Raw genomic sequence first — 21,014 nt, forward strand, 5'->3', positions numbered from 1 at the left:
ACGCACCGACGCTATGGCCGGCGTTGGACCTGACAATGCTTTGAAGAATATGAGAGTCCAAAAACAGCGTTGTATTCCGCATAATATCGCTACCACCAAATGTAATAATTAAGAAAATCGTAGAGGAATTTACACTATGGTTAATTGCCTGCGGAAAGCCGATTCAAAGGTAGGCGTCGGATCTTGGCGTGACTATCTGTCATCTCGTATCGCGATCCATGTAACTCGGTCCTTTTGAGTAATGGTATTTAGGTGGGGATTTTGCCCCTAGCGATCTTTTTTTTCTAAAAAAATCCCATTAATGTTTCGTTCTGATTTCACTCGAGTTTTACAACCAAAATAAGACATTAATAATTTTTTGAAAATCATAGCGGAACTGAAATAAAATGGAAATGCCCAAATTTTACCAAAGATTTAATCTGATTTTACTAATTTTAGTACTTCCCCGTCCAACAAAAGATGTCTCAAGTTTGTCAAAATTTGAATGTATCTAGACATGACTTAATTATATATGCATTCAAATTTGATCAAAGTTGAGACATCTTTTGTTAGACGGAGGGAGTAATTTAGGATTAGAAAGGCCTACCGTGTACATATGAGCTAAGCCATCCGCTTAAAGGAAATCTATAAGCTCAATCTAAAAGGCTTTGAAGACAACAAGACACGACGAAGCAACTCCTTGGACAGTTTCAAAGTCCATATTGATCTCAAATGCAATTTCCATCATTCTCCAAAGTGTGTCCCCTCGCCTCTGTTTGCCACACTCTGGCATCAGGTAGCGAAAGACCTGCCTATCCACATGGCGTGTCATAAGATTTCTGTCTTTTTCGGTTTAGATGTACAAGCAATAGTGTACCATGACGGTGGAGATGTTACTTTGTGGAAATGAGTTCCTCCTGCTCTTTTCTCACTATAGTGATGTTTTCTTCGGTGTCGTTGTGGGGCTGTGAAGGTGTGTTCTCGTAGATCCGGTTTACCCGACCTCACGGGTTTGTGTGTGCTTGTTCTTGTGTACGGTTGCCTTCTTCAACCTTAGATTTGTTTTTTATCGGATATCATTAACGAGTTAAGTCCATATAACCCCCTAAACTTTGAGGATTGGACTACTTTACCCCCTAAACTTCAAAACCGGATACCTAACCCCCTCAACTTTGCAAAACCGGATAAATCACCCCTTGAGACCAACCTAAACGGTTTTTGTAAGTGGTTTTGCTGACGTAGCAACTGAAAAATTCTATGCTGTCAGTTTTAGGAAAGGAATAATTGTTTTAGACAAAAAAAAACGTCAACTTCCCCTCCTCTTCCTCATTATTCACTCCCCTTTTCTTTTCTCCCGTCCCAGTTCCAGAAACAAGAGTTCATCCTTAATATTGAAATTAGACAGAAACTTGAGCTCCTCGCGGATGTCAATATTGTCTGGTTACTTAGATGTCTGGATACGTTAAGCATGCTCAGTTCATGCAATTTTAGTTTTTGGGTAAGTGTATGATATTTGTTATTTTGTAGTAAGCATGATCTTTTTTGTTTTAAGACGCAACTGAAATGATCATATTTTGCTACATAAACAAAATGCTCCGACTGATGACCGCTCCAAAATTGTGCCATTTTGTCAGGGATGATTTATCTGGTTTTGCAAAATTCAGGAACTTAAACACCCAATTTTAAAGAGGAGGTAAAATTGAAGGGGTTTCCCGCCTAAACCAATTGTTCCCCGCACTAAAACTGATAGCAAAGTATTTGTTAGTCGCCACGTCAGCAAAACCGCTAAAAAAAAACTCGCTTAAGTTGGTCTCGGGGCTGATTTGTCTGATTTTGCAAAGTTCAGGATGGTAAGTACCAGATTTTAAAGTTCAGAAGGTAAAGTAGTCTGATCATCAAAGTTCATGGGTTTAGATGGACTTAACTCTATCGTTGACAGTGGAGATGCACAATTGCCCTGTGATTCTCTGAAGTCGTTTTTTCGTCTTCGAAGATCGTTGTGTTGGTTTCCAACCACCGATGCACATGAGAATTGAATTTAGAGCATGACCTTTTTTCACTCTATGCCCATTGCGACATGAATCACCCGCAAAATAAATAAATAAATAAATCGCCACAGCTTGCTCTCGCTGAAATGCTGAATGCATAGGACTGAACAATCTCCGCGCCAGTACTGTCCTTGATCTGCAGCTACTCGAAAGCCAACGGCTAGTATATGTTTAACGGCTACCCATGCGATCAGTCGTACACTAACGCCCTCGGCAACCATAAAGCAACAGCATCATTCATTCCCCCTCTCAGATTCCCACCAACATCCCAACGCCTTTCAAATCTTAGCAACAAAAATCTACGGAGTAGTATATAACCAGTTAACCACAACACAGAGCATTCTGAATTTCTGATTTCCTCGCTCTCCCTCTCAATGGCCACGAGAAAGGCAGCCGCATTGTGTTTGGGTTACGTCCTGGTTGTCGTCGCCGCGACGGCGGCCGTCGGCGACCCGGGGAAGATCGGCATCTGCCACGGCCGCGTCGGGAGCAACCTCCCTTCGCCGGAGGCCGCGGCGGCGCTGCTGAAGCAGAACGGGATCACCAAGGCGCGGCTCTTCCTCCCGGACCCTGCCGTGCTCCAGGCCTTCGCGGCCGCCGGCATCGACCTCACCGTGGGCGTCCCCAACGAGAACCTCACCTTCCTCTCCGCCGCGGGGCCCGAGGGCGCGCTACGGTGGCTCCGCTCAGCCGGCCTCGCCCCCGGCAGCGGCCCCGTGGCGGGCCGCCTCCGCTACCTGGCCGTGGGCAACGAGGTGCTCTACAACAACCAGTTCTACGCGCCGCACCTCGTGCCGGCCATGCGCAACCTCCACGCCGCGCTGGCCGCGCTCGGCCTCGACGGCCAGGTCAAGGTCTCCTCGGCGCACGCCTCCTCGGTGCTCGCCAGTTCGTACCCGCCCTCCGCGGGGGCCTTCGACGCCGCGTCGCTCGAGGTGCTCCGCCCCATGCTGCGCTTCCTCGCCGACACCGGCGCGCCATTCATGGTCAACACCTACCCGTTCATCAGCCACGCCAACGACCCGGCCAACGTGCCGCTCGCCTACGCGCTCTCGTCCGGCGAGTCCTCGGCGGCGCCGGTGCGCGACGGCGGGCTGGTGTACGCGAGCCTGTTCGACGCGACGGTGGACGCGGTGGTGGCGGCGCTGGAGCGGGAAGGGTTCGGGGGAGTGCCGGTGGCCGTGACCGAGACCGGGTGGCCCACCGCGGGCCACCCGGCGGCGACCCCGCAGAACGCGGCGGCGTACAACGGTAGGATGGTCGACAGGAAGGCGCGCGGCGTCGGCACGCCGCGCCGGCCCGGCGTGCCCGTGGAGGTGTTCCTGTTCGACCTGTACGACGATGACGGCAAGCCCGGCGCCGAGTTCGAGAGGCACTTCGGCGTCTTCAGGGCAGACGGCAGCAAGGCCTATGACATCAGCTTCGCGTAGAAATCTGTATCGAACTGATCCGCGCGTTTAGCTGTTGATATGTGAATCAACTGGCTGCTGTTTCCTGCGTTTTTTTTCTCTTTTCTTTTCTAGGCTAATCTGCTGGCCTGTGCGGATGTATGTATTCATCTTCTGATCGAGTTGATTTGTGTAATGCAATTATAGTACGAATCGTGATTTCTCACGATGGTGAATTCTGGAAATGTTGCAACTGAATCCTCTCTGTGCATTCTGAAAATGTTCTCCCAAAAAGAGCACTTGTTTCTTTTGATATATTTGCGAAACCCCTGGCAGTCTGTGAAAATGTTGTTACAGACGGCACCACCTCACAGTAAGACAGTAAGTAGTATTTGTACACTGTAAGGAGTATTGTTTACAAGGAAAAAAAACTCTAATTTTCGTTTTTGCTCACATCATGTGTGTGCCGGCCCTACGATTGTTCTTCAGTACACAACATTACACTGTTTACTGTGGTGCTGCTGCGCCAGAGTATACCAAATCCTCTAAAGAATTGTCAACAGGTTCAAATTTACAGATGCAATCGTAAATATTCCCATTGAAAAGCTTTTCTGCCAACCTCTGATTCTTCACCATCGCAAGCTGCGGATACAGTTCAGTTTGGTAAGCTTCTTATAAACATGCAGGTTTGAGTACGCAAGTGCAAAGATATTGCATGTACGCAATAAAACTTGAATCGGCTAGATTTTACAAAAAATACGTACCTTTAGAGCATCACACTTGAAACGGGCATTGAGGTTGGTATGCAGTGCTCGCCCCATGCCCTCCAGGATTAACTGCATAACATTCACAACCAAAACCAAGAAATCAATGAACTATGCAATTGATTACACACAAGGGAATACACTCGATTCAAAGAGCTACAGCCTTCTTACCAGATCTGCATCCTTGGCAGCAGCTGCAAGCTCTGAGCTAACCTGTCGGAAATCAATACATGGACTGCCACATCCATTCTCTACAACCATTAGGGGCACTGACACCGGTTCATCCTTGGCATCATCTTGGATACCAGCCATAGCATCAACTATCAATCCACCAGCTTCCGCGGCTTTCCGAAGGATACCACAATGCTGTGACACATTACAAGCAATAAAGCAGAAGTTTAGACACAGCAGTACACAATACAGCCAGGATGACCAAGGAGAACAAAATTCCATTCACTTGTACCTTTGCAGCTTCAGCTACAATTCCGGGAAGTTCATTAGCCGTAATATCATTCAAAGCCGGCAATGAATTTGCAACCAGAACTACCTGCAGAATAAATATTTTGTTAACCACGTTGCTCAAACTGCAAAAGTCATCTTTTTATCACAATATTGCCTGGTTCCAGCCCATGATTCAATCTCTAGAAACAGAATCATGTCTGTTCTTTTTAATTCAAACTATAATCTGCAGCAAATATAACAGAACACATTTTGCATATTTTTAATTTATACCTCAATTCCATGGCGTAGAAATTCACGTGCTAAAGGAAGCATTCCAAGGACCACGTCAGCACCCGAGTTATCGACAGAAATAAGTGCTCTTTTGTATGGCTTGTCCTTCTTAAGCATTCTCTTTTTGAACATATCGAAGTCGTCAATCTGAAACAAAAGATGACAGTATAAATACAATTACAAAATATCTGGTCTTGTACTAACATGATTCATAAGATATAATTTGGATAACACTCTTGGATCACAACAACATTCAAATTTCAGACTTGAAATACTTGCCCGCCATGGACGTTGCATCTTCTTGCGGCTCATGCGATAAATTTCTATTATAGTTCCTTGGTGATATAGATCAACACAAGCTTTAGACCCCCAATCAAAGATGTTTGCAGCAAGGACACCCTCAATTAGTGCAAGCAATCTAGCTTCCTGAAAACATCAAGCAAAAATGTAAAACTCAGATGAATATGTCTAGAGTTCAAGCTGAGTTAGATTACTGGACTACTGGTCAGCGGCAGGCGATCAAGAAAGCATGCGGCCCAAAAATAAATAAACAAAAAAACTGTTTACTGTAATAATGGCAGGTGGGGCTACACCAGATATTCTTAGGTTTTTATCTATATGCTCTGCCTATGAACAAAGAAGGGATAAAGCAGAGTAATCTACACCATCACATAAAACCAAGTACTCAGACGACTTATGTTGAGTGCCAACTTAATCAGGAAGATAGACCTTCTCTCTCGTACCTCATTCATACTATCAAGTTCCATGAGTAGATCAGGTAAAACAGCCAGTGAAGCTTCGTTTTCCCTTCATGCAGAAAACATCAAACGATTTAAAAAGCCAGAGTAGAGAATACTTGACAACCATCAAGGGTGAGCATGCACGAGAGTATAAACTAACCTTTGCTTGATACTAACATATGCATCAAAAAATTGAAATTCTCTCAAACATTCTTCTCTCAACTCCAATAGGTTGGCTAAACCGAACTTCCCATAAGCGGCAGGCTCCTCCATCAACCTAAACTTAGACACAAAAGTAAGGAAACAAAGTGATAGCGTGCAATACAGTTTACAATTAGGGTTGTTTGGTTGAAGCCTAAGAATACACAAGTATGTCAAACCTTTTAGGCAAAGTTGTGGCCAAAAAAAATGGAGCCTCAAGTGTGGCAAGTTTAGCTAAGAAATGAGTCTCTGATACATGGGCCATGTGGACAAGGAAGTGTGGCAAGCCATAGTTGTGGCAGAGAACCAAGCACTAATGCCATGAATTGCAATTATGTACCTTGCCAAATGAGCAGAAAAGGCATGTGCAAATGCATCTCCCCGCCGTTTCGCATCATCAGTCCCGCCTTCACTAGCAACCGCCTACAAACAACAGTATGCAGAAATTAGTCACATAGATATACTTTCCAAGTTTCCACATACAACTACTATAAGTCAACACATTGTTATTATAACAATTTTAATGCCAATTATTGTCTGGACTGCTAATTCGTTAACGGGGCTGTTTAGTTGTTGGGCCTACTGTATTGGTTTTAACGGGGCTTTCCCTTAATTAACTGGGATATCCTGTTTTCTTCTTAAGCTCTTGCCCCAGTTTCAGCGAAAAATGTTTAACGGTGCTTCACAAGAATGGTACAGTTCATAATGGAATCTGTGTGGGTGAACTTCCTGCTTAGGAATTGTTCTTATCCAAAGAGGCAAATAGCTAACATGACTTGGTTGTAAAGCTAGACAATAATATTTTAAATATGAAACTAATCTAAGCCTTAGCAGGTTCATCTGGCCCGTCCTCAGACTGGTCGCGGTGGTTACAATGCTGACCGCACATGACACGTTGGCTGTAGGCTGACATACTAATTGAAGGACCCAGACCCCCAGTACAAGATTGGACAAATAATAAGTGTTCAGACATACCTTCTCCACAAGATCTGGTAGATGGTCCGACAAAACAGTGAACCAGTACCTAGCATGGTACATCTCAGATATCATCAAAGGATTCAATTCCAATAATAATATTTAGAGATAAGGGGAAGGAAGAATACTTGAACTCATTATGGTCGAGATCAATTGTGTTTGGTTCATACCTGCAGTACAAATTGTATATTACAAATCACACACGATATATTATGTTGCACATGGTAACACTTTTTTCTATCACTACCAAGTAGTATGAAATATTTTAAATAAGTTGTTCATCACTTCAAGAAAAAATATTTAGATTGACATCGGAAGATTCTCCAGTAATGTGGTTAAAGAGCACATACTGCCTGCTTAAGCAGGCGTGAGTACATGGGGGGAACACTCAAGTTAAATCTGCTCAGACAACTACCCTGTTTGGTTGAGGCCCAGTCCATGGAGATCACAATCTAGAAGATTTCGATATATGCTTAAGTGTCTCAGTTAATTTCTGCCCAGTTAAAAGAAAATGCTTCACGGAGTGGTTAGTTTTATGTAACTGTAAGCTCTGGAGGCAACTCCTTTTGGAGTTTTCAGGGCAATGAAAGTAGAGTTCCACTTCCATACTTACTTTTCTATAGTAATTTTACTGTACTTGGTCTTCTTTGGGTTGAGAAATTGTATCCAACTATCTAGCTACAGTCCCATTGATATTCTAAAATTTTATTAGACATGGTAGAGATGAGGGCTAAATAGTTGCAGCTTACGTCTTTGGGTCTTCCAACAACGGAAAGACATCCAATGAGGGTACAAGATGGAGAACACCAACATTTAGAGCTGCACTTGCATCAGACCGCAAAATGTCCCCCTTGGAAGTAGGCCTTTCAAAACCTCCCATGCCTGTCGTAGCAGGAGCTCCCATAGGTACAGGTGCTGTAATCTGAGTACCCTTCTGCACAAACTTCTCCATCCAAGATATCTGACGAGTTCCAAATTTAAATTTATTGATCTTGCAATCCATACAGAAGAATATTTAATAACTGAAATGCCGAATAGATTAAAAAGAAAATGTTAACCATGAGCCAACGAGTAGAAAATTGTGATGACAAAACATGTGACTCATTCGACTCTAATAGGAGATAAGGTTGTGAGTATTTTTTAGGTGCGGACACTTGTGTGGCTTTTGGTTGGTTAGAAGTGATCCCCATTTGAACAGTGTATTTAGAGTTCCATATCAAAATTTATTGATCATGCAATTCAGAGTTCTTCCTTGTAAAAAATTCAATATCGATACAGGATGCTATACTCTACAGAATAACCAAACAAACATAACCATGAAGGTAAGATGTCCTTGCCTTCTCATTGAGATCGCCTAGAGGAGGTCCATGAATCTTCCCACCAACATATGGAGCACCCATTGGGAAACGCTCAACCAAGTGATGTGCGCTCAAGTCATCAAGACCATGCTTCTCATAACTCATAAACGCGCCAAGTGCTCCTAGAAAGCCCTCATGACGCAGAAACATAGCTTTTGCTTCTCCTTTGGACCTTTCCAAAACAATAGAGTGTGTTGGTTTCAGGAACATATTATTCGAATATAACAGGGGAAGTATTGCTTTCAAAATTAATTACATTAGAACACATCCAAAACTAAAATGCTTTCGGAATATTTACCAGAAATGTACTGCAAAAGAAATGGTGTCCATGGTGTAAGCATGACCACGAATGAAGAATCCACCAAAAAATATCCTCTTGAGTCCATATCTAAGTGCATTAAGATAGGAAATCTACAAAAGGGAAGAAAAATGAGTCCAGCAACTTCTATAACTTGCAATGTTGTATATACTATCATGACTTGATACTATCATGACTTGGTAGAAGAACCCAGTTTGTCCTTAGACCTAGTGTCGAGTATTAAACTGAACTGAATGTTGAAGCTTTCGATTATATGTACTTTTTTATCAAAATTTCTTCAATCACAAACTTGCAGATCATGAAAAATGAGATAGCACCACTTTTTATGTGCTAGCTTACAGCACGTAACACCAAATATTTGAATTCACTGAACACCATGGTAAATGACATTTGACTATTTGAATATATTGTTTAGCACCGTCATCTAACATCTTTGGCAGTGTTAGCTCCTGGACTCATTTGTTTTCAAATCCACCAATAGTTACAAATAATAGTATTATCTTTTTTAATGCCACTAGATAACAAAAACAAGCTAAAATTCACTGAAATTTCAGATAAGAATGCTACTGTTCAGTATTGGACACTTGAGTTTCTGAATAAATAAGTAGAGCAAAATTCATGTTTATATAAGCTCACAAGCTTCACTGTACGAATTAGTTGATCAAACTTTTGAAGTCAACATAAAGATTTTCAGATTTGATGCATCTCTATGAAAACTTTTTGAAGCAGAAAATAGCTGAGGTGTTCTTATCAAAACACTGTACCAATACTTGGCATTTCTTTAAGTCATAGCAAATATCAACAATATACCTGACCAATATTATATGAAATCATCCGTAACAGAGAGAGTGAAATATCCTCAGGTCTATAATCTGATAGCTCCTTGTTATCTGAAATTGTCTTCCCAAAACTAGAGGCAATTGTTGATGCTGAAAGGCCAATCTGCCATACGACATAAGCATGCAAGAATAAGTGCATTGCAAACAACAATAGGCACTTTAAGAACCATCATATCAGAATTCTGACACGGTGAACATTATCCACTAGTACCACTCGTAACTGGAAGTTTTCACAATGCATACCAATACCAAAGTTGATGTCTACAATAACTTGAAGAGGGCATCAAAATGATAGTAAAATGATTTCCATAATCAGTGCCAATAGTTACCTTGGAATAGTCTAGACCACCATATATATCTCCTACAAGCATGTCAATGGTGCTGTTGTCTCCACGTTGGCTCAACTCTAGTAACTCGTCAAAACTGAAACAAATTCAGGATTTCAAACTTCTCTGAACGAACATATAATATCCATCAACAGACAAAAATAGCACCTCTTGCACTCCGTCATTAACCTCCCCAACCCCCAGTATGTACCGCCGCCAACATTTGTTCCACTTACTCGTTGAAACTTCCCATGCCCATCAACCTTTGAAAAAGATCAATTAGCAAAGTTCCAGTGAGAGAAAAATCAACACAAAAGTTACCTTGATTATGCTGACACCAGATCCAACATTAACTAGAAGGTATGGAAACAGATCGTTCTGATCAATTTGCACGTATTCCTTTTGGCCATCCATGTGTGTAAAAGCTTCATGGCGTATAGCCTGGCAAAAGTAAAATTTATTAGCCACCACCCTATAAGATGATGTTTACCAACACTTTAGTGCCTTAATACCTTTCCAACATTCCATTATAAACACCATGTATAATATGGAACTGCATAGTAGGATACAGCCTAAACAGTGGTATTGTAATTTAGAAATAAAAACCTTAAGCAAAAAATTGGCTCCAGATACGAGACAGTCCATTTCATCTTCCTTCTCAAGACTGACTCCCAATCTCTCCTTAAAGAGGTCAGCATACTTGTATGCTCCACCACCTGTCGCCTTTCCACAAAAATCTCATAATCAGTCAAAAATGTAATCCTAATGCCACAAATCATGAACAGGAAGATTAACTTTACGATATTTGCACATAAAGTTAATCTTCCTTTTCATGATTTACTAGTACCACCATTTATACATACTATCATTCAAAATCTAGTATTGCGAGAGGAATTTTGACATGATTTACTACCATACCATCTACAGTGTTATGTGCTAGATACCTGCTTTCTAAAAAGTATTGTATGCCAGAACAAATTTGAAACTCATTCACTAAAGCACTAGGAAGAACAGATTGCTAACAAAAATGTTCGAGCGTCCTGGTAATGAACACTAGCCAACTTTCGAGGTATGATAAACCAAATTCCTTCATTATGTTTCTCAGTTGTTACCTTGATTACAATGTTATCAGGCTGAGCTCCTGAGCGCCATGAAGGTGAATCAACTCCTGCAGCATAAAACTACCACTCAATGCTAAAAAGATGCAAGTGAAAATAGTGAAATCACAGGGCAACATAGTGATGGAACCCATTAGGCCATTATACAATCTGGGGTAAACCTCATTTATATATACATCAAATACGACATGATGCACTTTCAGATAGGAGACTCATGGCAAAAAATAAAATAAAATAATAGATAGGAGACAACGAGGAATGCCAAGCAAAAACATGAAACACACAAACTTAAGCATGCCAATAGAATAGAGATATGGAAGATGCAAATATGAAAAAGGCACATCAGCAATCCAAAAAGGAAAAAGCAGAGAACTGGTTAATAAGAAATGTGCACGAGTCACTCTGAAAACTGGTACTCAGCTTTCTACTAAATCCCCGACACGGCGACACTTATTATGGAGCGGAGGGAGTAGCATGTATGGTCATGATACAGTGACTTAAACAAATATGCACGAATACTCTCATTTTGTTTACATTTCCGTGATTTACTGTGTTTTCCCAATAGAACTATCCATCATCTTAAAATAAAGTGAGTACACAGAATATCGTACACTGCACACCATACAAGATTCGATTTGTTTACAATCCAAATTCCAAAGCAGTAACTTGTATTAAAAACGAAATGATGTTAGCATCATACCACCCCGGTGTAGTTGCTTGGAAGAAATGAAGTCCAAACATTCATTCAGCTTCCCAGTCTCAAACTTGACAAAGTGGAGCCTCCCTCCAAGAACTGGGTAACTCCTCCTGGCACCCGTAAATATCTCAAGTCTTCTCTTCGTGGATATCTTGCGTTTATCCTCGGTGGGTTGATCCGCATGACGTGAGAAATATACCAACTTTATAAGAGAACCTAGAGGAGAACATACAGTTCAATGACCAGAACAGATTATAGCTCTCATCAGACTGATGAACAGAAACAAGACTCTGAACACAAATCAAAACTTAGATGCAGGTTGTTAATAACATCGATTAGCAATAGCATGAGGCGGTTTGCAGTGATCAGTACGTACTGGGCAAGAGAGTGCTCCCGAGACAGAAAACCCACATCCACCATTTGCATTTCATCTTTCATGCACTGTTATCTCTCATCTTATTTATTTATGAAAAATGGAAAAGTATTTCTCGTGTTTCGTGCACTCCACACTCCACTCCACTCCAGTGTAACTATAAGGTACGGCGAATGCCACGCTGACGCTGCAGGCGGACGACGTCAAGCGGCCGGTTCGAACAGGAAGTTGCCGAGCCTAAGGTCAAGGAAAGAGTACGTACCGCCGATGTCGAGGGCGAGGTGGGAGATGTCGTCGGACTGGTTGGGCAGCAGGATGGTGGGGTTCCGGTCCTCCAAGGTGCCATGGATCGCGGCGCCGCTGAGGTCGAGCTGTGGCCGCGAGCCCGACCGGTGCAGCATCGTCGTGGACGCGCTGGCCGGCGCCTTCCCCTTCCCCTCCGCCTCCTCGTGCTTCACGACGCCTCCTCCCCCTTCCTCTTCCTCCAGGATAGGGGGCTCGCTGCTGTTATTGGCCGCCATTTTAGACCAGTGGGATGGAGGGGGGGGGGGGGATCAGCGGAGCCGCCACCAACCGCCCACCTGCCGGCTGCCGCTACTGCTTTGGGGAGATCGAAAATTGCCAAGAACGGAAGACAAAAACGGAATCGTAGTGGACCGCGAGGGGAATTGTGGCGAGCAACAGGTTGGGGACGGGTTTGGATCGCTCGCCTCACTACTTGCGTGGACGTACGGGTAGACTTGTGGTGCTATGCTAGATTGTGGACTCCTGCGTCGGCGGCGTGGCCGTGCCCTTTGCCGGTTAATTTGCCCTGTGAGCAGGTTAGACACAAAACACATTTACAAGTCATAAAATGAAAATTAAGCAAACGTGTAATGCAGCTTTTCTTTTCTACTCCAAAATAAACAACGTTTACATAGTACTCCCTCCGTTCCTAAATATTTATCGTTGCACGAAAACAGCGACAAATATTTAGAAACGGAAGAAGTAACATACACACACTGCACCCGCATACTACAATACTTATTTCGATCCATATTAATTGTCTCAAATTTATCCAAATATGGATGTATCTATGCCTAAAAAACGTCTACATATATGTAATATTTCGATGATTAATATGGATCGGAGGGAGTAGTGTTTATAGAAGACCAGAATGTTAGCCAATAAGATTAACAAACTCATTGTCACGTTGCCTGCCACTGAAAGAATCATCCATTAAAAATGAGAAGCATCAAACTTGGATTAAAGATACGAGCATCCTAACCATCCTCAATGGTTGGTTCTCAAAAACATGCAACACCATTTATGTGGTAAAAATACATTTACATGATACTATCTTCGTTCCTAAATACGAGAATTTCAAGCTTTGTATTAAGTCAAACTTCTTCGAGTCTGACCAAATTTATAGAAAAATTTAAATCACGACAAGCAATCTTTGGGCCCAGGTATTCAATGACGAAATAGCTGAGCCCAAGTCAGAGACCTTTTATTCTTTTCTTTTTTCGCGAAGCAGAGACCTTTTACAAGTTCGCGTGCACGTCAAATTGCAAGAGGAGGGCAACGGCCCACCACCAATGAACAAGCATCACTTCTCGGAGGCTCGGTTAATTGGCTTGATTCCGGTGTCAAGACACAGACTCACAGCCCAGCCCACCACAACTCTGATCCAACCCTTCTCCACTTCTGGGCTCCAAACCTTCGATTAAAAGAGGAAAAATAAAAATCCGGAGTACAATCCTGAGGCGTGGATCGCGAGGACGACGCCTACGGCCTACCCGCGCCGACGATCTGGTCTCTCCTCCCATTCTTCCCGAGCCGATCTTCTGATGCTAAGAAGCTGCTTTTCCTGAATTTCCACTCAAGTCAAACTTGTTCTTCAAGTGGTTGTGATACGAGCTAGACGGATTCAAAATGATATTTGACCTTTGAGCACTCTTGAACTTTTCCTACCTATTTAAATTTGCTTTATAATCACCGCCCAGTCATCCAGGTAGGATTACATGCTTTCTAGCTGGAAGGTTAGTATTCCAGGTTGTTATTCGGTGAAGTTTTGGCTGATGGTATCCTGTGACAGAAATATCCTACCTATTTCGACTATATACTTTAGTTCAGGATTTCTAATCAGACATCTGAAAGGTGGCCACCTCCATAGCATGGGCTAGAACCTCCAGATCTGATGTTAACTTGATGCTTTAGAAAATTGCAGTAGCTTAATTAGCTAGCTATAAGACATTGCATTGTAATCTTGTTGGTAAGTGCACAAACACTAGTTAATAATTGCTGTCATGTGATATTCTCCATATCACTGATTGGCTAAACCATTTAGGGACCAAATCACCGGAGTAGGTAGGTAATAACCTGAGATGAAACACAGAGAGAAGATTGGAGTGAAGAGACCGTTAGATAATATGATGAAGCAACTGGTTACATGGAGACACCTGTGCTCTAAGTACAGTCCTTCATGTCAAGTGATTCCTGAAATAAGATGCCATCATTGGCTGTTAGTTAATGTCTTGCCTTTATGCAATCAGTATAGATGGGGTTGCAGGGACCAAAACGTATTTGAAACACATACTCCGTTGCTAATTAATCCCCGTATATAAGTCTTGAAGGACAGGATAGAAGTGACCTGCCACCTAGAGGAATCTCATTCTTACATTAAAGTTTCCTGCCCATTATCTTATTTACTAGAGTCATCTCCATTATCCTTTTTTCAGCACGAATATCAGGTGTTCCATGAATTCAACCGCACGACCTATTTCATGTCATGAAGTTTGGCATAGAGTATTTATGTTTATATTTTTCATTGTCATTAACCTGGTGTTGTTAGTTTCTTGTTCAAGCTTAAGTACGTATTATTCTGTGATACACTTGGGAATGGAGGACACAAAAGTTGGGTTGTCTACTTGTCTATGCAGATCACAAGCTTAAATTCAAATGGTTATAGTTCTGAATTATTTTAAAATCAATAATTTTCATCTTCATGCATTTTTGGTAGTACTATCTGTCTTCAGTAACCTCAAGTTAAATCCTTAACCAAACTGGTCTATTACTCAGTACCGACACCCTCATGAACCAACTAGCAGTGGTGAAATCAAATAGTGTGTACTAGCACAAGAAGGGCGGTTACTCCTGTGTTGGCTGCTATGACGATCAGGTTTTGTCAACTGAAAGCATGTATTAACATGGCAGCAATAAGCCTATAACATTATAATCTTTGATTACCAAGGATACATATGCAGATTACTGTCATTATATTAGCAGTACATGTCTACACAAGATTACCTGAGACATGTGGTTCTCATCTTGCGAACATATCACTACAACAAAATAGCCCTATAGAGACGCCCAATATAGATTGTAAAGATGTTTTAAATCATCTCTAGAGCATTGTAGAGCCGCTTATAAAAGCGTCCTAGGAGCGTTCTCCTCCCGCACCGTGTCAAAGATCATAGAGACGCATAAAAAGCATGTCTACTTGAAAATGGGATGTTATAAGAGCGTGTCTGCATACATAGAGACAGTTTTGTGGATTCATGTTAGATGCACTTGCACATCGTCTCTACCAATGTAAAGTCGCTTTATTTGCGTGCTAACATATATATGTTTTTATCATGTAAAAATGATTTCTTTAAAAAATATTGTAATTAATTAGTATTTGCTAATATGAAAGAATTGTACTCTCACAAATGATAAAATTGTATTAAAAAAGGCATTGCACATGGCATCATAGAGGAAATTAATATTATACTCATGTCGTTTACAACTGAGATGAACATCAAGGTAAAAAAAAATTACATACGTCAGTGGGAACATTTTTCTAGCTAATTGTAAATAGCTGGAACCTATCTAGAATCTTTGTAGTTTCTGCATCGAGAAACTGGTACATTAGCTTCCCTATCTCCCAGCTGTATATTTTGCTTCTAACCTTTTATTTTGTTTCTTCGAAATTCTCGCATAAAGTTTTTCTGCAAAGGAAACAAAATATAAGATATATAAATTCTTTGGGTATAAACGGTACTAGTAAAAAAATCCTTGACAAAGGTACAACATTAAGGACAAACAATTTAGGATGCAAGTAATATGCAGATGCTGATCAGATATGTTCATTTCGACATACATTACTGCAATTAAAAATATAGAGATAATTAGGGCAATGAATATATATAAGCTTGGCTCCAAACAAATAATTGTTGCTAACCAAATACATAAGAATTGGTTATATCAAGCTATGCATCCTAAAATCTAAATTAAGGATAATTATGATAACACAAAGAACCACCTTTGATGGAGATCAATGTGAGAGACGTTGAAGATAATAAGAATAAGGACAAATGTGTTCTTCTGTTGGAAAAGTTCCCTTCCAAAATCTGTCCAGAAGTCTAAGAACGATTGGTTTTGACCTCTGAAACCTGTGAGAAAATCTGAATACAACAAGGAAAGACATTACAATAGAAAATTGGGAGAATGGGACTAAAACTTTCCATCATTATATATGTGTCTGCTCAATAAATTATGATTTGACAAAGGCAGCAAGATATGAAGTATAACTGTTAAAAGAGAATGACAATTAACCATACAAGGAATGGCCGCATATGGTTGGTCACACTAGTAATGTTCACTCTAATGCAAGATCCACATAAATGAAGATGACCCAAAAATGTTAGGTTCAACTGATTCAAAGATAGTGTGTCCCAGCCTCCTATGTGCCCCACCCCCACGCCCCCATGTAAGGATAATCTTAGAAGCATTTTATCAAGCACCTTGCAAATGTGAGTGCTCACAATCAGAAACAGTTAAGAGAGTAATCCGTAAGATTCACTTGAAACTGAATTGGAACTAGTCAATGGAGAAAGGAGAGTTCAGGAAACGATGTACAAGTGTATCTTAATATATACATAATCGACAAAATTTGTTATGCAAAATTCTCACTGCTGCACACAAAGAGAAATACTATTTCTTTTGTTTACACATCAAGCGAACAGGCCAAATTTGTTGATTTATCGGCTAATTAAAGCAGCAACAACAAATAAGGCGCTACCTTTGAGGTATCAAATTGGCTCAACGACCGCTGATAGATCTCACGAGGGACTTCCTCAGAGTGCTGAGGCCACACCTCCTTTGGCCTCCGACGAGTCACACGTGCTCACGCTCGAAGAGGGCTTGGTCGAGCTGACGAACACTGCCCTCGCAGGGGACAGAAGGCCGCTGGCATCACAGTCGCATGCCATCGCGATTCTCCATTCTCGGTGGAGGGGACGAGACCTAGTGCCGCCATGGGAGAAGGGGAGGTGCTATGGCCTGGGGGGCGAAGAGGAGGAGTGGAAGAGGTAGCCGGAGAGAGTGGTGCCGGCCTGCCAGAGCAGCAAGCCGTGGTGGCGGTAGTTTAATCTAGGGTGAGATCGTGAGGGAGATGGGTATATTTTCCCGCTTTTGCTATACACCAGGCGCCTGGTTTTTTCTTTCAAACCAGGCGATGCCGTGGCCGCTCGATCCTTCTGTAAGATTAGCATTGCAGCTCTGTGTTTCTTTTTAATTTTTCGGTTTTTCCCCTCTGACCGACCGCGTTTTGCTTGCTCGTGGAACTCTCGAGGGAGAAAGATTGGGGAGTGGGGATGGGGAGAAGCGGCGATTCTGACCTCCTTGGTCGCCGGCGGGAATTTTCGCTCGCACCGTCCTGTCCGGTGAGCTCAGCCATCGTCTCCCTCGGTCCCTCCCTCTCTAACCATCCCTCTATAACTGAGCTCGTGTGCGTCTTTTCATTTTCCCTCACCGTGCTTTTTTTCACGTGCGAAACAGTTGAAGGAGTGTTGGTCTGGTCTCGTCGTCGGCCAGCCTTGGTCTGCCCCGTCGGTGAGCTTTTGGTTACTCTGTTGCGCCATGTACTTTTGCTGCTTGGTTTTTGTGGGGAGCCAATTTTGTGTGTGGTTGTCGTGCACCGGATGCGAAGGTAGTAAGGTGGGGAGGTGCTCTGAGGTGGCTCGTCGGCTTGCTCGTCGGCGCCTGATATTTTGCTTTGCTTCATGGCTGATACTGCTCTCACCCATAGATGTAGTTCGTGTCTGCAAGGGGTTTATCTGCTGATTTGGGGCTGATTTGATTTTGTCAGGAGAAGATAGGAACGGAAGTGCCCATCCTTGCTCGTGGTTGTGTTTTTGAGCTTGTTGAGGTGAGTTATATATCCCGCTATATCCTTGCCGGATTTTTGTGTGTTCAAATCCAGCCATGCGCCCCTTGTTGTGGTGATTTTAGTATGGTATATACTGTGTGCCCCATGGTGTGTCGAGTCTGATTTTAGCTTGCAATTAGAGGTGATTTGTAGGTGGTTGTACCTTATTCTAGGGGTTCCTTCGGTCTGATTTTTTGTGCTGTTTGGTGATGGTGCTTATCAGTCTGCTTTTTATATGATGCTTCATGATTTCGTCCGCCCTTCGATGCCATTTTTTTGTTAGCGGTACTGTCATGCAAATTTATCTCTACTGTTGTGTCCTTGTTTTGTGATATAGTGCTTGCTGTAGTTTCTAGTTTGGTAAGGTTTCTGGGCTCATTCCCTATAACTAGCTAGTTGTACTAGGTTATTTTGTGTTTCAGTATACAACTGCAAATCTTTAGCTTATGTGTTGTGATGTGGATCTGTCCCTAATTTACAACTATCAACTACTGAAACAAATTTGCTTCACGAGTAATTTTTCTGTAATATTTTGTCAATGCTGCCCCTGCAGTTCCCTATGATGTTTTCAACTCAAATTTGGACTACAAGTTAGCAGATGATGCCTACACAAAGGGTATATGGCTTTCTGATGAGAAACAGCTAATCTGAAGGACCATATTGCTTAAGCAAGACTAACATGAATGAAGGCATGGTAATTATTTCCCTACTCTTTAAATACGACCTTTTTTGTTTCTGTTTAGTGGTTATGTGTACCCTTTTTGTGTTTCCATCTGGTGCTGACAACGCCTCCCGCCTGTCAGTGTTGTTGTTGGATTTTTTTTCAAGCTTTTTCATACTGGGTGTCTTTAGCTATTTAATATTAATAATTGGTTTCTTCATTCTTTCAAAAATTCCCAGAACCAGGACATTTAACAAAGGCGACATTCTTATTTACATTGAAGAGCTGGATGTCGAAACCAAACTGAAGTTTTGTATTGATTCTGACGGACGCCTAGCAACAATAGGCTCAACAATGTGGAAATTTTTTGTGGCCAAAGCTGGTCTGAAGGAGAAGAATCACATTTCTTTGCTTATCTTCAAGAAAATGTCCTGCCTACTTGTTTGTCTTAAGAATCTGATCTGAGCATCTTGTTATGCAGTAGCTTCACACGGACAAAATCATGTGTTGTCTAGGTTGTTATGTACGTGTTTTGCCTGCAAAACTAGAACATTGCAATGGTGTTTGTTAGAATGCCCGTTCTTAGAATATATGCTTATATGAATGAAACAATACTTTTATGATCTTGTAGTGGTTAATGTTTAACTATCACCATTGTCGCTTTTTTATGGATTCGATGGCTGCTGGTAGGTGAGTGGATTTATGGTGGGGGCTTTTATTTATTTTTTGAATGTTGATTTTTTTTAATGGCCCCTGCTATGTTTTGTATCATTTTTTGACATTTTTGCAGGTGACACCTATCTAGTGATTAGATGGATCTAGTTATGTTGTCTAGACAACAAAAAGAGTCCTTTGAACCAGCAAAGAACTCATTGGCTTGTCTAGACAGCAAAGAACTCAACATCAGCAGCTTGTTTCTCTTTTTCATTGGCTTTGTGTAGTGTAGCATTTTACAAAATATTTTTACTAAACCATCAGTGGCTTGTTCAGCATTTTCCTGCAACTTGTTTAAGTAGCTATGGGAAAGTTACGGTGCAGTTTTTGCAGTTGTTTTTGATACTGGAATTGCAAATATATAGTTCCTATTTAACTTTGGCTCTACCTCTTTTGTTGTAACTACCATCCATGACTGCACCTGTGAATTGCATTGGGAGTCCTTATGCAATCATAGGCTACTGTTAGTGCAATTATCATGTTTTTAATCTGTCATTTTCACTACTTAACTCACTTTCTCATATATTTTTTCACTCTATGTATTGGTGTAATCACAATCATGTTCATGCACCTGCCTATTGCACTATATTACCTTTTGCAATTCAAGTTTACTGTTGGTGCAACTACCATGTGTTTATATTCCATTTGCACTATATTTTATTTTACCATGTATTCGAAATGTCCCCATGTGTTTACATTTTGTTTTCTGATGCACCTTGTTATGCTATCTAAATTTTTTGGCAAGGGAAGCTAGAGGCCCACCTGAATCAGTAATGAATAGGTACACTTCTTTTTGCCCTGCGTATGCTTTTTCTAAATGCTGTCTAAAATTTTTGTCACTTAATTTTTTTGACTCTGTTTTTTTGGCCACAACAAGGTCAATTGCATCTACCTCTTCTTGAATTGCATCACAACATTCTGTCCCTTAATTTTTCGACTCTGTTTTTTTGTCACAACAAGGTCAATTGCATGTAGTTTAATTTGCGCAATCTGGTATGTAGCATGATGCAATTGCAGCTGCCTCCTTCTTGAATTGCATCACAACTTTTTAATTATCACAATGCTTGCCCCTTGCTGATATTTTTTCTCAATTGCACTTAGTCCACTATGCGCAATCGTCATACGAAATGCAATTGCATTCACTTTTTGATTGGAATTGCAAACCTGTACTTTGGCGTCCCATTTTTTTTGTAGATTCTTCATTTTATAGAGGAAGGAAGCCTTTCTGGGTTTTTTGTCTGAATTTGTCCTAGGTTCAAATTGCAAATTTTGAAAATCAAGGCATTTTGAGTTCATTGCGTGGAATTTGTCACTCAGTTAGCCTAGCGTTGTTTTTATCTGGCATGTGGAGGGGCTAGCATCTGCATGGATGGATAGATGGATCTTGTCATGCTGTCTAAATTTTTTGGCAAGGGAAGCTAGACGCCCACTTGAATTGGCAATGAACAGGTTTTGCCTTGCTATGTATATATATGCTTTTTGTAAGGTTTTTCTAAACTTTTTTTTTGTCACAACATGGTCCATTGGATGTAGTTATATTTTGTGCAATCTGGCATATAATCAGATGCAATTGTAGTTGTCCCCTCCTTGAATTGCATACCCAGATTTTT

The 21,014-nt window shown here is 41.5% G+C and overlaps 2 protein-coding genes across 2 annotated transcripts; one reads left to right on the plus strand and one right to left on the minus strand.

Moving 5' to 3' along the window:
- The first annotated feature begins 2,216 nt into the window (after positions 1 to 2,216).
- LOC100826286 (putative glucan endo-1,3-beta-glucosidase GVI) lies at positions 2,217 to 3,673 on the plus strand. The gene has a single exon (XM_003578456.4). The coding sequence runs from the start codon at positions 2,402 to 2,404 to the stop codon at positions 3,455 to 3,457; it is 1,056 nt and encodes a 351-aa protein (XP_003578504.1). The 5' UTR covers positions 2,217 to 2,401; the 3' UTR covers positions 3,458 to 3,673.
- A 59-nt stretch (positions 3,674 to 3,732) lies between these two features.
- On the minus strand, positions 3,733 to 12,612 carry LOC100839438 (pantothenate kinase 2). The gene is made up of 22 exons (XM_003576723.4): positions 12,120 to 12,612; positions 11,488 to 11,700; positions 10,782 to 10,837; positions 10,276 to 10,392; positions 9,991 to 10,110; positions 9,838 to 9,932; positions 9,673 to 9,766; positions 9,315 to 9,446; positions 8,484 to 8,596; positions 8,165 to 8,357; positions 7,577 to 7,788; positions 6,956 to 6,997; positions 6,828 to 6,876; positions 6,193 to 6,275; positions 5,812 to 5,928; positions 5,655 to 5,718; positions 5,191 to 5,337; positions 4,912 to 5,058; positions 4,643 to 4,726; positions 4,351 to 4,545; positions 4,180 to 4,251; positions 3,733 to 4,057 (listed from the first exon to the last, which is right to left on the minus strand). The coding sequence occupies exons 1-22, from the start codon at positions 12,376 to 12,378 to the stop codon at positions 3,923 to 3,925; spliced, it is 2,739 nt and encodes a 912-aa protein (XP_003576771.1). The 5' UTR covers positions 12,379 to 12,612; the 3' UTR covers positions 3,733 to 3,922.
- Positions 12,613 to 21,014: the final 8,402 nt, after the last annotated feature.

Source organism: Brachypodium distachyon, chromosome 4 (genome assembly GCF_000005505.3).
Source record: "Brachypodium distachyon strain Bd21 chromosome 4, Brachypodium_distachyon_v3.0, whole genome shotgun sequence".
NCBI lineage: Eukaryota > Viridiplantae > Streptophyta > Magnoliopsida > Poales > Poaceae > Brachypodium > Brachypodium distachyon.